This window comes from Narcine bancroftii, chromosome 11, assembly GCF_036971445.1.
Source record: "Narcine bancroftii isolate sNarBan1 chromosome 11, sNarBan1.hap1, whole genome shotgun sequence".
Classification (NCBI taxonomy): domain Eukaryota; kingdom Metazoa; phylum Chordata; class Chondrichthyes; order Torpediniformes; family Narcinidae; genus Narcine; species Narcine bancroftii.
Window position 1 is genome coordinate 70,755,839 of NC_091479.1, and position 15,027 is coordinate 70,770,865.

A 15,027-nucleotide genomic window follows, 5' to 3' on the forward strand; every position below is an offset into this window, starting at 1 on the left:
CAAGTACTTAAAGAGCTGTACTTTGGCATATGAAAGACCACACAAATCCGTGCTGCGATATCCCCATCTCGAGATAAAATGTTGTCTGTCCACTCCTTGCTTTACTTCATTCTCTGATTCCACGGTTGTCTTTTGTCCAGGAAATGAAAGTTCATGGACCCCAATGTTACTGGGCTTGAAGGAAAATTGAAACGACCTGACTGCCCATCAACAAAGAGAATGGGTTATTGATTGATCTGCAATAGGTGTTAAAACAACCATTCAATATTTTGAATAAATTTAGTGTTACAATAAAATAATCAGTTTAGAAATAACTTTTAGCAGTATTGATTGAATATATCAATTCATCTTTTGATTTTATGGTAATATTGGATGATTGCATCTAACCAATAGTTTTCCTGTATCAGATTTTCCAGATTCAAGTAACAAGCAGAACCAAACCTTACGGGAGCTTTTGGAAGCAATCTATCCTCGTGCAGATAACCAAGATTTTATCATTAGACTGGAACCCATCGAATCAAATCAGAATGCAGTGTACCAGCATGTAACCAGAGTGGATGAACCTGCCGGCAGCATCGAGACCTATGCTGTTCAAAGTCCTGCCCCCGTGCTGGTGCAAGAGCCAGAGGTGGTTGAGCAGGGGGTGCCAGTGGAAGAGTTGGCCCAGGTCCCCTCTGCTCCTGCCGAGGTCGCCAAGAAAAAAGGAGCCCCTCAACAAGCAGAAGAAAGCCCGGGGCCACTCAATGTCAAGACGGAGGTGTCGGACACTTCCAGCCTGCCGTCCCATTTGATCTGCTGCCTCTGCGGGAAGACGTTCAACTCCCGGCGCAGCGTGCGCCGCCACATCAGGAAGGTGCACAAGAAGAAGATGGAAGAACTAAAGAAGTACATTGGCACAAAGAACAGCTGGGGCTGCCAGTCCCTGTCCACCACTCGGGGCTGGTCCAGGACCATTGGGATGGTCACAGCCAGCACCAACTGCCCTGTGTGCAACAAGTTCTTTGCCTCCAAGGCCAACGTGCGCCGGCACTTTGACGAGGTGCACAGGGGGCTACGCAGGGACTCGATCACCCCTGATGTCGCCACCAAACCCGGGCAGCCACTGAGTTTGGAAGAGTCACCCTCCAAGCCAGCAGCGCCCCCGGCGCCCCGCAAGCGCAAGTCTTCTTCTAAGGCCAAGTACAGCCTGACAGCGTGCAAGTGCCTTCTGTGCAAGAGGAAGTACAGCTCACAGGTCATGCTGAAACGCCACATGCTGGCTATGCACAAGATTAGCCTGGGCGAGAGCCCGGCCAGAGCGCCGGAGCAGCCCAGTACAGTGGCCCGGGTCACCGAAGCCACCGTGGTGAGCGCAGACGGTGCAAGCAGCACGGCGGTCTCGCCTTCCACCACCCGGACCTGGTCTCCGGCGGAACCCAAGAGTATCAGCCAACCGGCCGAGAAGAATTGCAGCCCGGCTGTGAAAGTGAAGCAAGAGAACGACAGCCCAAGGGCTTCGAGCCCGGGTGTGGCCAGTGGCCAATCCAAGCCCAAGAAGCCCAAGCTTTCCATGGGTTTTGACTTCAAGCAGCTCTACTGCAAGCTGTGCAAGCGGCAGTTCACCTCCAAGCAGAACCTCACCAAGCACATCAAGATGCACACGGATGGCAATGACATCTACGTCAAGTTCTACAAGTGCCCGCTGTGCCTGTACGAGACCCGCCGCAAGAGAGATGTGGTCCGGCATGTGACGGTGGTGCACAAGAAGTCGACCCGTTACCTGGGCAAAATCATCGCCAATCTGGAGAGCCGGGCTGTGAAGAAACCCATTGAGTTTGTGCTGAACCGAGTGTCGAAGAGGGGGCCCCAGAGGGAGGATTCCAAGAGTGAACACTGCTCCACCTCCCCAGTCTCCTGCACCGTCTCTGGCCGGAAAACCGACGGGGCAGAGCCCGGCACGGAAGTGAAATTTACGAAACATTTCTCCCTCCACAAGTGCACGAACTGCGGGAAAGCATTTGCCAAAAAGACCTACCTGGAGCATCACAAAAAGACGCACAAAAACACCACCGGGGCTTTGGGTGACAGCAAGAACGTTGGCCGCAGCACTCGGTCCAAGGCCCTCCTCTCCGGTAAGGGAAGCACTTGCTGTCCTTCACGTTGGCATTTAAGAGCCAGGTATGGGTGCACGACCTGACCCTTCTCTGGGCTGGCAAGCAGTTCAGGGGTTCCAATCCCACACATTAATGTGGTGTAATTGGGCAGCATGGACTCATGGGCCAAAATGGCCTGTTACCTTTCTAAATTCAGTGAGAAAAAACCCTCCTCCACTTGTTGAGCCCACAGAACTAGAGGGATTTTAATATTATGTGTTCTAGTTGGTTCAGAGTTACCTTTTTTTTTTAAAAAATAAATTGTAGACAACAAGGAACACATTGCTGAAAACAATCCTTGGACATAGAACCAAAAATGCATAAGAGCTTTGCACAGCCCTGGTCTGGGGCCTTACAAAGATCAGGTATAATCTGGGAGTGCCAGTTGAAGACCTTGAATCTGGAAGTTTGTCATTATATTTAAATTAAGACGTATAGCAGGGTAACAGGGCCTTCCAGCCCACAAGCCCATCCCATCCAAATACCCGTATTCACCCACAACCCAACCCCCATACATTTTTGGAAGCTGGGAATAAACCGGAGCACCCGGAGAAAACCCACAGAGATATGGGGAGAATGTACAAATTCTTACAGACAATGTCGGATTTGAACCTGGATGGACTTGCGCTGACCGCCACACTAACCGTTAGGAAGTATGGAAGGTACAATTTATGCATCAAGTTCTGGGCACTGACTTGTTTTCTTAATTTCATAACTCTTCTACTGTATAATTTTTTTTTTCTATTTTAAATTTCTCTGTCACAAAGTTGCTTGTGCAGAACGAAGGGTTCCGCTGTGAACAGGCCAATAGGTTATCTCTAGCATTGCGTACAACTGTGTAAAATGCACCATTTCCAGAATATGGGATGACAATGAAAAGGAAGATTAACCAACTGAAACACAACCACACTTAATGGGGTTCATTCAGGAGCCTGATGACTTCAGGGAATAAACTTTCTGTAGGCCTGTTGGTGCAAAGATCATAGCCAACGTCTCTTCCCTCTCTTCCCATAACAACTTGGGATATATCTCATCTGGTCACGGGGATTTATCAATCCTAATGTTTTAAGAAAATCTAGCACTTCCTCTTTAATCTCAACATGGTCCAGCACACACGTGTGTTGTATTCTGACCTCACCTTGACCAAGGTCCTTTTCTCTGGTGAATGCTTTGCTTTGAACCAAAGTATTCATTTAGGACCTTCCCAACCTTGCAGGTAGAGTCCATAGATGAGAGGGAAGTTTTTGTTATGTTCTGAACATTACTAATTGAAACAGCCAGCATCATATCAAAATCAATTCTGCTTATCTCTGTGGACAACTATCTGTTGGATAGGGTACAGAATCATAGCAGTGAATTCTGGGCAATTGATCCTCGCACATGAATACCAATTCTACATCAGCACCCAGGAGATTTTAATTAAAGTAATGAAATAAATCTGGAATTACAATTAGTTTTAGTAATAGTGGTCATGAAATTACAGGATTGTAGTAATAATCCACGTGGTTCTGTTTGGAGGAGGGAATGTACCATCCTTGCAAGTCTAGCCTCTGACTGCAGACCCACTTGAAATCTCAATGGCTGCTCAGTTATGGAGGAATTAGGGATGAAAAATGAATATCCACTGTAGGAATGTCCACATGCTGTAAATTAATTTAAGATATAATTTAATTTTAAAACAGAAGATTAGCATTGGCACTCAGTGAGTTATGATCTAGATTGTACTGCCTGAATGGGCAATAGAGACAGATTCAGTGATTTTTAAAAAATATAAATGGCATGTGATATGTATTTGAAGCAGAGAAAATTACAAAGCAAAGGGAGAAGAGCAAGAGAGTGAAATGAATTGCTCTACTGAAAAGCCATAATGGACAACATAATTCTTTTCATTGCTTGGATTTGATCTAAGATGGGCAGAGGAGTGTATGGAAAGGATTAATTTATACATGGTTTGCAGATCCAGAGATTTGGTTTGACTTGTGTATTTTGGCAGCTATCCACCACTGATTGAAAAGCAAAGACCCTTAAAACCTACAATTCTTCCACTGATCCAGAGCTGATTTCTTGTTCTGGGACTTCATCTTACATTGCTACCACCAGTAAAGGTTCAGTTCAGTAATGTATATGGAACCACATGGATTATTTAATGAAATACAGAAGGCTTTATGTAGTCAACAGTAGGAGTGCTATCCCTGTTTTTTTTTTCAGTTATCAGGTCATTCCCTCTTCTTGATTTCCCAAACCTGGACATGAACTTTTAATCAACTCACGGTCTAGTCATAGAGACCTTGTACATGGAAGCAGGCCATTCGCCCCACCACATCCACATCGAACAGGAGGGGCACCTCTTCCTACTGATCCCACCTCCCACCACTTGGCCCATAGCCTTCAGAGTCGAGGCGAAGCAGGTGCTCATTTAGAGACTTCTTAAATGCTATCAGTGTAGCTGCCTGAACCAGTTTCTCAGGTAGTGCATTCCAAGAATTCACCACATTTCAGGTGAAAAAAGATCCCCATTTCTTACCCTGATCATAAATCTGTGTCTTTTTTAAAAGTCTTCCTCTGATTTAGTGAAAAGATTCCTGGAGTCTACCTCTCATTTTTATATAATTCAATCATGCCCTAGTTTTTCCCATTCTCTCCTCATAACTGAAACATCCTGGTGAACTTCTCTGACAATCATTCTTGCACTATTACATCCTTCCTGTGATGTGGTGCCCAGAACTGCAGGCAGCATGCCAGTTGAGGTTGAGCCAATATTTTATAAAAGTTGGAGCACAAGCTCTCTCTATCTCAGTTGATGAAGGCCAGCATCCCATATTCCTTCTTCAACATGTTATCATCTTGTGCTGCCACTTTCAAGGATTTCTGGACTTGTGCTCCCAGGTCCTGATGAACTTTCCATTCTTGGTTTATGTCTTACCCTTGATATTGCTTCCAAAATGCACTTACCTGGATTGAATGCTTTCTGCCATTTTGTAAGCCCATTTCACTCACACATCAGTGTAATTCTGCAGCCTAAAACTACCCTCCATATGAATTTGCCTACCTCTGAATCATCTGAAAACTTACTGATCATGCCCCCTATGTCCACATCCATATATTACAAACAGCAAGGGTCCTAGGACTAATCCTTGAGGCACACCACTAAAACATCATCCCATCACTAAATCAGCCCTCTCTATTCTCATTGCTGAGCCAATTTTTGATCCAATTTGTCAAGTTGCCCTAGGTCCCATGTACCCTAACCACATGGACTTTTCTTCAAGTGGGCCCTGTCAAAGGCCTTGGTGAAGTGCATGAAAACTGCATCCACAGTCCACTGTCCTCATTGTTACACCTCTTCAGAAACTTCAATCAGACAGGATCTACCCTTGACAAAACCATGTTGCCTGAGTCTGATTGGACTGTTGTTTTCAACAATGAACCTTTTCAGACAAATGTGGTCAAACTACAAGCACATGGAACATTTTTAAATTTAGACCTTAGAGCACAGTAACAGGCCCTTTCGGCCCACGAGCCTGTGCCATCTAGTTACGTCCAATTATCTACAACCCCGGCACGCTTTGAACGGTGGGAGGAAACAGGAGAACCTGGGGAAAACTCGCGCAGACACGGGGAGAACATACAAACTCCTACTGACAGTGTGGGATTCAAACCCTGATCCTGGTTGCTGGCACTGTAACAATGTTGCAGGAACTGCTATGCTTAACCGTGCCACCCCAGAAAGTCGATGACACCTGGTATTCCCTGCAGTGTCCCATCCAAGTACTGACCAGACCTGAGCCTGCTCACCTTACAAGATCAGACAAGGAGTGGGTGTTTTCATGTTAGGATGGCTCGTCGAACACAGAAGGAGTTCAGGGAGATCGATCTGAACAAAAGTACTTTGGCATGCATTGTTTTAACTTTAGTTATTTCTGAAGTTGAGAGGGGTGCTGGGCGTAAAGTGCCAGGAGCCAAGTTCCGCAACATAAAGGGTGATATGGCCATATCGGAAATTAGAGTCGGTAAAACACCAAATAGCTAATTATTGTTTCGATTTCAAATCCAACAGCTGTCTACCATTGGAGTAACAAAGACATTTTCTTAAAAAAAAAATGCAGCACTTGAAGAGATGTTATTATAATTGATGATCCATTTCTTGTTTGGTGCAGATGCTTGAAGTATGAGCACTTGAAGGATTGAACGAGCTAATTGTAATTTCTACCGCATAACTTTGCAAACAGGCATCACATCATGTGTCTTTTTGTAACTCCTCTTTCTCCATAGATGCTTCCAGATGATATGCCAACAATTCAATTCTGTGGGATCCCTGCCGTTTGAAGACTGAATTTGTTGCTTGAGCCCTGGGAATCAGTTTGAATAAATATCAGCTTGCAAAAGAAGAAGAAGCCAAACAATGGGGTACCTGAAATATGAAGCAATTCTGCAGAATGTGAACTGAAACGAGATGATAATAACATTTCAATTACCAGGGCACTTTTTATAGGTGGTACAAGATTCCATGCTGTGCAGCCAAGCTAACAGATATACTAAGTACCATACTGGCCCTGAATACCAAATACCTTTCTAATACCCGAGAAGAAATATGATATTCATTCCTGTGTACAAATTGTATTGTAAAGCCGACATAAACACTGCACTTCAGTTATTTCAAGGTTATTAAAAATGACAACAATATAAGAATGTAGTGAAAACACAAAAATGCTGGAGGAGCTCAGCGGGTGTCACAGCGTCCATGGGAGGTAAAGATATATTACTAACATTTCAGGCCTGAGGACTTCTTCAAGGTATGAGCAAAATGTAGGCAGACGCCTTTTGATCATTCCTTGAAGAAGGGCGAAGGCCCAAAATGTTGGTAATATATCTTTACCTCCCATGGACGTCGCGAGACTGCTGAGCTCCTCCAGCACTTTTTTGTGTTTTTTACTACAATCACAGTGTCTGCAGACTTTGATGCTTTAATAGCAGAATGCTGTGTATTTTATATGAGCTGCTAGTGAATCTTAAAAGTCAGAAGAATATTATTTTGACTGGGCTGGAACTATAAATCAGGTCTTGCAAAGACACACTGTATCTCAACCATTAACCAAACTGGCAAAGGCTATTGCAGGTTGCTCTTGCAGCCCTGTTATAGAAGAAAGAGAACCCAGTAGAAAATAACTTTTTTCCTCTTTTGTAGAAATAAATTATGTATGTGAGGATTGCACTTTTTGCATAAACTACAAAAAAAATCCCCAAATGTGTAACTGGGCTCTGATAAACGATTTATACCTTGAAAAATTGTTCATTTACATTGTACAATGTTTGTCTTTTAACACTGACATTTTGATGGCCATTCACACAAAAATGAAATGAGAGATTCTTTTTAAATGCCCAGGACTTTTTGCAAGCATTTTCAATTGAGAAGTCAATTTGGGTACATCAACTATTTGCATTTAAATGACCAGTATACTCAGCAAAAGTGGAATTTAATTTGGAGATCGGCTCGGAAACTGAAAGTAATCAAGCAGAAATCATCAAACACTGTAAACCTTTTGCTACCCTCAAGCATATAAAGCCCCTTCACTGTTACTGCTGCAAATTATATGTAATCAGCTGCAGTTGCTAATTAATTGTCTTCCTTATATATAGTTTGCCCTGTTGTATGATTATTTGTTCAAAATGATATTGACAAAAATGACCAACAAAATCATAATTTATTGATGGTGCGCATTGTAATATAGTAACTAACGTTTTGGCAAGACTAGCAAATGGTTTCTTCTGAATTTAGCCCATTTGCTTTCTGGCAATTTTTTTTAGGTTGATCGGTTTGACTGATGAGAACAGAAGCTTTTATTGTCAGCATTCTTTCAATGCAATTTGACAAGAATGTGGTCTGGTTTCTAAGAATCAAAGGAGATCTGCTGAAGTATTGGAAGCAATGAACTCCACAGAGCATGGCAGAAGCTTGTGTAAATATCTGACCATTTTTTTTAACTGATGGAGGTCCTGAGTTTATTAATATTTGGAAAAAAAGTTCTGTTTGATCCAACATCAAAAAAATTGTTTCAGGAATGCTCCGGTATTCTGTAAAGAGACATTTTTTTGTATTCTCATTATTTAGTAGCTTCTGTCAGACATTTGAAAATAAATGGGCAGGTTTGTCCCTGGTAATCTGCTTAAAATCAGATGGATGGGTGTGTTGCAAGGCGGTTTTGCCTTCCGATTGATGCAGCTGTGTATCATGACTTGCTTGCGTAGTGAGTCAAATTGATTTTTGTCAGCTCTGAGCAGAGAATTTTAGCGTAAAGTTTCCAACTGGAAACTTCATTTCATCAGAGCTTCGATCATGTATTGTGTTACCCAGATTGGGTGATACAGACCCAACACTAACTTTGATCAGCCTATTGAGTCACCAATTGCTAATCTTGACCATTGAAAATATGCTCCTATAAAATGGGATGGGATCAATTTATTAATTGAACAGAATCTATTGTGCTCACTGTGTTTAAAAATGACATCAATATCAAGTATGGAATATTATTAATCCATGACCTAAATTTGGGATTATACTCCTCTGATCAAATGTCCATTTGGGAGTGAAGTTAATGTTGACTCATTTGTTGACTGTCAATGTTTCTTTCTAAACAAAGTGCATTTTGCAAGGACTGCAAATGTTGTGTTACATTTTTCCCAGTCCATATCAAGCACATAGCTGACTATTTTGTATTAAGACAATTTAATTAAAAATTAGTTCAGTAATTCGGTCATCACAACATGATCATACTGAGTGGCAGTAGTGACAGTTTCTACCACACCTTGGCTTTTAAATATAAAGGATCTGAAAACAGAATGCCCCATCTCAACCACTGGACCATTTGCCAATCGGCAGCTCTCAGCGAAACAGTGTTCTAAGAAAGAAATTTAATTTAAATTGTTCAGTAAAAATAGAGATTTATGAGGTAGGGAGGGGTTAGTTTTTTTTGATAGGTATATCTAGGTGAGTACAACATTGTGGGCCAAAGGGCCTGTAATGTTCTAAAAGTAAACTGCATTCTCCTGTGTTACATGTTACCACAAACAAATCACTAAACTGATTCCCATTAAAGTTTACAGATAGTGAAGGGATTGTATTAATAATGTAGTCATTAATAATTGTAGTTATAAAGCAGGTGAAATACAGTAATTATTTTCTGGTTCTATGAATATCAACTACTTTGCAACACACAAATGGTGACTAATGATTCTTCTAGCATCTAGCACAACAATTGCCACATGTATGTTGGGAGGATCTCATCGGTGCATTGGGAATGGAGATTTGCCACCCTTAACCAGGCCTGTATCTGACTTGTGATGGGTTGGGTGGTTCATTCTCCACTGCCCTCGGCAATGGCCAAGCAAACCACTGACTTGGGTGCAATTTCCAGTCGGCAACAATACACACATCTGTGAAGGATTAAAAATAAGTTTATCTGACGAACACAGATTTTTTTCAAACAATAGATATGTTAAAAGTATTATTTATAGATAATTTAAATTCACTTTCATGCCCAAGAACAAAAATTGGATTCCCCTGGTTTTTTTTTAAAAAAGCACTGACCCTCTTGATCCTTTCTCATTTCTTTATTTTAAACTTTCAACTTTGCTGAGTTACTTTGGCTACTGACAAAAATTATTTTGCCTGTTGAATGGACATACCTGGCCTAGTCACAGAAGGAAGATTACTGCCATGTCCTGATTAGTGTATAGTCACCTAAACTCATCTTATTGAGAAGGGAAAGTTGGCTTCAGTGCTTTGTTTCCTGGAGTGGAGAAGTTGGGGTTTTGAAACTGAACAGTGAGTTGATGATGAGATCAGAACAGGCTGTGTGAGTCCCACCCTGAATGTGTTGCTACAGCACGACAGTTCTAAGAATGAAACAATGAGGGTCAGACAATGCTTCAGGAAATATGGACAGAAAATTATTGTTTTAAAAACTGAAGAACAGAATGTTCTATATTTCTAAATTCCTTCTCTTTTCTAAAGTTAGAAAAAAAAGTGATTCATTTATATAAATGTTGTTCAGTCAGAAGAGCCATCCAATTAATTCATCCCTTTCAGTCATGCCCCTAATGTTTCAACCCAAGATTATTTTTGGTGTTACTGCAATAGACGCTGCACTGCCAATGGATGTGTAATCCCGCTATTGTAAACTGGTAACTAGTGTGACAAGCTAGTGTAAATGGAGTATCCACTGCCCATTTAATGAAGAAAACATTAGTAAACTGCTTCAACATTTTTAAAAATTTCTGAGCTAAACAATCAATGTCATACCTGCTTTAAAGCATTGCTATCATTTTATTCAAGAGATTAGGTTGTGTTCATTGATTTCTAGGGAGATAAGATGGAGTTGCTACAGGAATGCAGTTCCCCATATAACCATTTATTGAGCGGAAACAGGCCATGTTGGCCTTTCGAGTCCGCACCGGTTCACTGATTTTGTGCGCCCTCTTCAGGCATTGGTGATTTTAACTGTAGTGTATCTTTGAGAATTTTAACATCTATCCATAGGTTCTCTGTACTCAGGCTGTTGGAGAAGCCAATCTTTGGTCCAATAGTGATTGATGATCAGAACTGTCCTTTAGAAGGATCCTTTCTCAATTATTTTTGAGGGGGAAAAAAAATGAGGAACAGACTCAAACCAGGTGGGGAGGTGTGGGTAAAATAGATTTTTTTTCCCCAAACAAGAGTAAGAAAATAATTACACAAGAGTTTAAAGTATTCATTTATCTTTAAGAGACATTTCATCTTTATATGTGATTTTGTTTTTCTTCCCTTTAGAAAATCCTAAACCATTCTTCTGTACAATTCTGTTTGTGTATATACATGGATGAGTGATTTTTGTTTCCAGTTGGTTTGGATTCTCTATGCTGCTTTAGATAAACTGAATGTAGACAAGATCTTTTGCTTCTGTGAAATGTAGGAGCAAATGTACACTGAAGAAGCTGCCACAGTTGCAACAGGTAGAATAGTTATGCCCCAGTCACTCAGAAAGATCAAATACGATCTCCGATTTAATCCATGAACTATCTTATTCTATGTTAACCTCATTTAACAATTCATCCAGAAAATTGTTCTTAGTAAGAAAATTGCCTAAAGATTCCTCTGGGTGGCAGTGACTAGCAGTAGATCATTGTCCTGGCAACCACTTTATATCAATAAATAAAATAATTCAATGCAATGTGCATCTTTTTTAAAAATATAAATCCTGGCATTTTCAATTCTTCTAGTGTTCCGGATTTTGAAATCTAAACATGAAATGCTTTTTATTAAATAACACTTAGAAAGTCTACATTCATTGTATTGAATCTTACCCTTGTTCCCTGAGGTTTCGTAGGCCACCATGTCACAAGAAGCTGGTTTTCAAAGCCTGGGTTTGATTACTGTACATGTCCCAGGCAGATGGAATTTTGAACCAAACATTTTTTTTTTGGTCAGATATTCTTCTTCCTTGCCTTTTAGTTGAATTGTCAATGCACATAATGCATAGAAGCAGTTGTAACAACAAAAGCAGGTGCAAACTTGAATGCCCTTTCAAGCCTCCTCTACAATTCAATAAAGTCATAGCAGATTGATGTTGCTCCCAGATCAGAAGGAACTGTCATCTATTTCCAACCACATTGGGCTTTGCCACAGCTTGTGCTACAACCCAAAGGTCTAGATTAATAAACCCAAGAATACTGGTCAAGATTTCAACCTGGCCATTCCAACACTTTTATTCATTGTTTAAAAACCTGGAAGATATAGTGACAAAGCTATCAGTTTGTCTCTTTGAAAGTAAATTGTCGGGTGCACTTACAACATTTTGAGAGCTGCGTTAAAAGATCTGGCTCAAATGAAACTCCATACAGACCAAGGTGGTTCATTTCAAATTGTTCTTTGCAAAATCTTAGTAAACATCTCCCCAGCTGGTCTGCTCCCCAAGAAGACCAGCCAGCACCAAGATCTTGAGAGAGTGACAAGAAGAAACAATAAATGTTCTCAACACCATTGGCCATGTCCTGTTTTATATTTAAAAAAATAAACTGAATGAAACCAATTTGCTGCTGTTATTCTAATTCCACACCCATGAAGAATCTGCCACTTTATCATTCAAACCAGTTTTGTACAGCATGGGAATAAGGCCATTTGACCCAATGTCAAGGTTTTCTAAACAATTACAATTTTCATGTCTGATTAAGAATAATTGATGTAACAGTTAAAAGCTGAAAATTTGATTTATGGATTAATGAGAGTTATTTTCAAGTTGCGGACATCACTGGGACAAACAAATTTAATTCATCACATCAAGGGATAGTTGAAAGAGCATTTGAACAGGAAATTTATTCTAGAGGTAATGTCCCTCTACTCTTAGAGGTACTCATATCTCTTTGGAAGGTATTGCTTTGTTACTAAGCTAATCAAGAAGAGTACACACTCCAGAGCAAGTGATGTATGGAATTTACTCCACAGTGTTTGCTAAAGGGGATGACTGCTCTGAATTTGGCAAAAGAAAACAATCCAGTTCAAATTCCTGTTCACTCCAGAATGGGGCTGAATAGTAATTGCTATTTAAGTGTGTGATTGAAGAGAATGTGGATTATATATGTTAATTTCACGTTAAATAAAGCTTTCAAAAATTAAAGCAATGGCCCTCCCTACATTAGATAGCAAACTTTGATTCTCTGTCAGTTTGCAAAAGACTCCGGGTGATGGCAGCGAACTGCAGGAGTGAGGGTCTCCTACCTAACTCCCACCACTGCAGCTAGCCTTGTTCATTTATTGACCAGGAGGGAGGTTGATGCTGGTACTTCTCTCAACACATGTCAGGGAAACGCAACTGCTCCCACAGTGAATCCAAGGGAGCAGATTTTGGAAGGTGGATGAAATACTGCTCCACCCTCAGCATTTGTGGGCCACGTTATTGATTTTCCATGCAGAGAAGGTGACATCTAACAACTTAAACAAGAGCACCTTGGATCTCAGGGTTATCCTTTGTCTCAACAGGCATCCAGGTATTTTCAATATTTGTTATGTGTTTGGAAATAGGAAGTACCTCCACTCCAGCTTGACTGCTGGACCAAGTGACATGATGGGGCCAAGTTTTCCCTCCTCCCTCTCCCAGAACCAAGTGAAACATTTTATGAAAGATAGCCCTAAATCTCTTGAATCATGGCCTTTAATCATAGCAGCAGCCTTTGATATAACCTCATACAAAAAGAGCATCAAAAGACTAATTTATGTCTGGTATTTTCATGCAGATCATTCATCTGCCAAGAAGACAGACCCAAAGCTTTAGCACATGTCACCTAATATTTTCTAAACATTAAACCGAAAAGTAAAAAATATACTAGGAATAGATCTTTCTTTGTGTGACAGGAGGCCATTCAGCCCACTGGCTCTATGCCACAACAGCCATACCATTGATCCCATTCCCTTCTTCCCATTTTTCTGTCTCCATTCTTTTATTTGCCCTTTAATTTTATTGCCTATTTATCTACCCTGCGTTGTGTTCAGATTAAGTTTGACAGGTTCAAAGAGAATCAAGGCACGATACATGTTATTAACAATGGTTGTTAATTATGTACAAGAGAATTCACAAAAATAACATACACTGACTTCACAAATAAACAGGGGTTAAACTTCCATAGTACCCATCCACCCACAGGCACAGTATACCACAACATATCAACAATGGTTTACCCATCCACCCACAGGCACAGTATACCACAACATATCAACAATGGTTTACCCATCCACCCACAGGCACAGTATACCACAACATATCAACAATGGTTTACCCATCCACCCACAGGCACAGTATACCACAACATATCAACAACGGTTTACCCATCCACCCACAGGCACAGTATACCACAACATATCAACAATGGTTTACCCATCCACCCACAGGCACAGTATACCACAACATATCAACAATGGTTTACCCATCCAACCACAGGCACAGTATACCACAACATATCAACAATGGTTTACCCATCCAACCACAGGCACAGTATACCACAACATATCAACAACGGTTTACCCATCCAACCACAGGCATGGTATACCATGTAACAGGTGCATACACCACTGCTTAGGATCTGGGATGGGCCCATTTCAATCAGCCTTCTGGAACTGCCTATGGTTCGCAGCCGGGAGTTCAGCAATGGTCACAATGAATTAATACATACACAAGATTAGAACACAAATGACTACAAATTAGGTGCAAATAAATCATTGCTAAACATTCACAAATCCCAATTGGGAACACGAGGGTTAAACACACAGATTTCACCAACTCTCCATCTCTAGCAGGCACAACATACAGCAATTACAACTAACAAGTATATCAAATGAACCTGGTCTTCAGCATCACCCACAGCTCAGGATCCGATCCGGGCCAGACCAGGCCCATTACAGTCACCCCCACCCCTGATCTGTCTGTGGCCTACAGCCTCAAGTTCAGTGATGGTCTCCAAAAAGCAGCAAGAAAAGAGAGAATGGAGAAAAAAAAACCCTCATGCTGCTTTTTTAATGCAGGGTCATCCCTGTGAGAACCAGTTGCCCATCAGCCTCACCTGTGAGCAGATTTAACTTTAAATGACAGGTGAAGTCACTTCCAATCTCAGGCTCACAGGAGAGGTCACATGACCCTCCATAATCCACATTCTGACCAGTTTGCAGATGGATAGATCGATCACATGACCCTCTCCAATCCACATTCTGACCAGGTTTCAGCCAGAGAGATCACATGACTCTCCACAATCCACACCACACTTGGATAGTAATTTCCAGTCGATAATTAATCTGTAATTTGGTGGGAAACTACAGGGACTCCATATCAAATCTGCACAGCTGGTACTCAAAGTAGGGGTGGAATCTCAATGG

At 41.3% G+C, this 15,027-nt stretch overlaps 1 protein-coding gene across 2 annotated transcripts in view; it reads left to right on the forward strand.

Annotated features, from left to right (window-relative positions):
• znf800a (zinc finger protein 800a) overlaps nucleotides 1-12,723 on the forward strand; it is a 96,057-nt gene extending 83,334 nt beyond the window's left edge. For both annotated transcript variants that reach the window (XM_069903347.1, XM_069903348.1), the window contains exons 7-8: nucleotides 408-2,111; nucleotides 6,405-12,723. In XM_069903347.1, coding sequence (XP_069759448.1) covers nucleotides 408-2,111; nucleotides 6,405-6,418 — 1,718 coding nt within the window. In that variant the 3' untranslated portion in view covers nucleotides 6,419-12,723. The remainder of the gene's footprint in view (nucleotides 1-407; nucleotides 2,112-6,404) is intronic.
• Nucleotides 12,724-15,027: the final 2,304 nt, after the last annotated feature.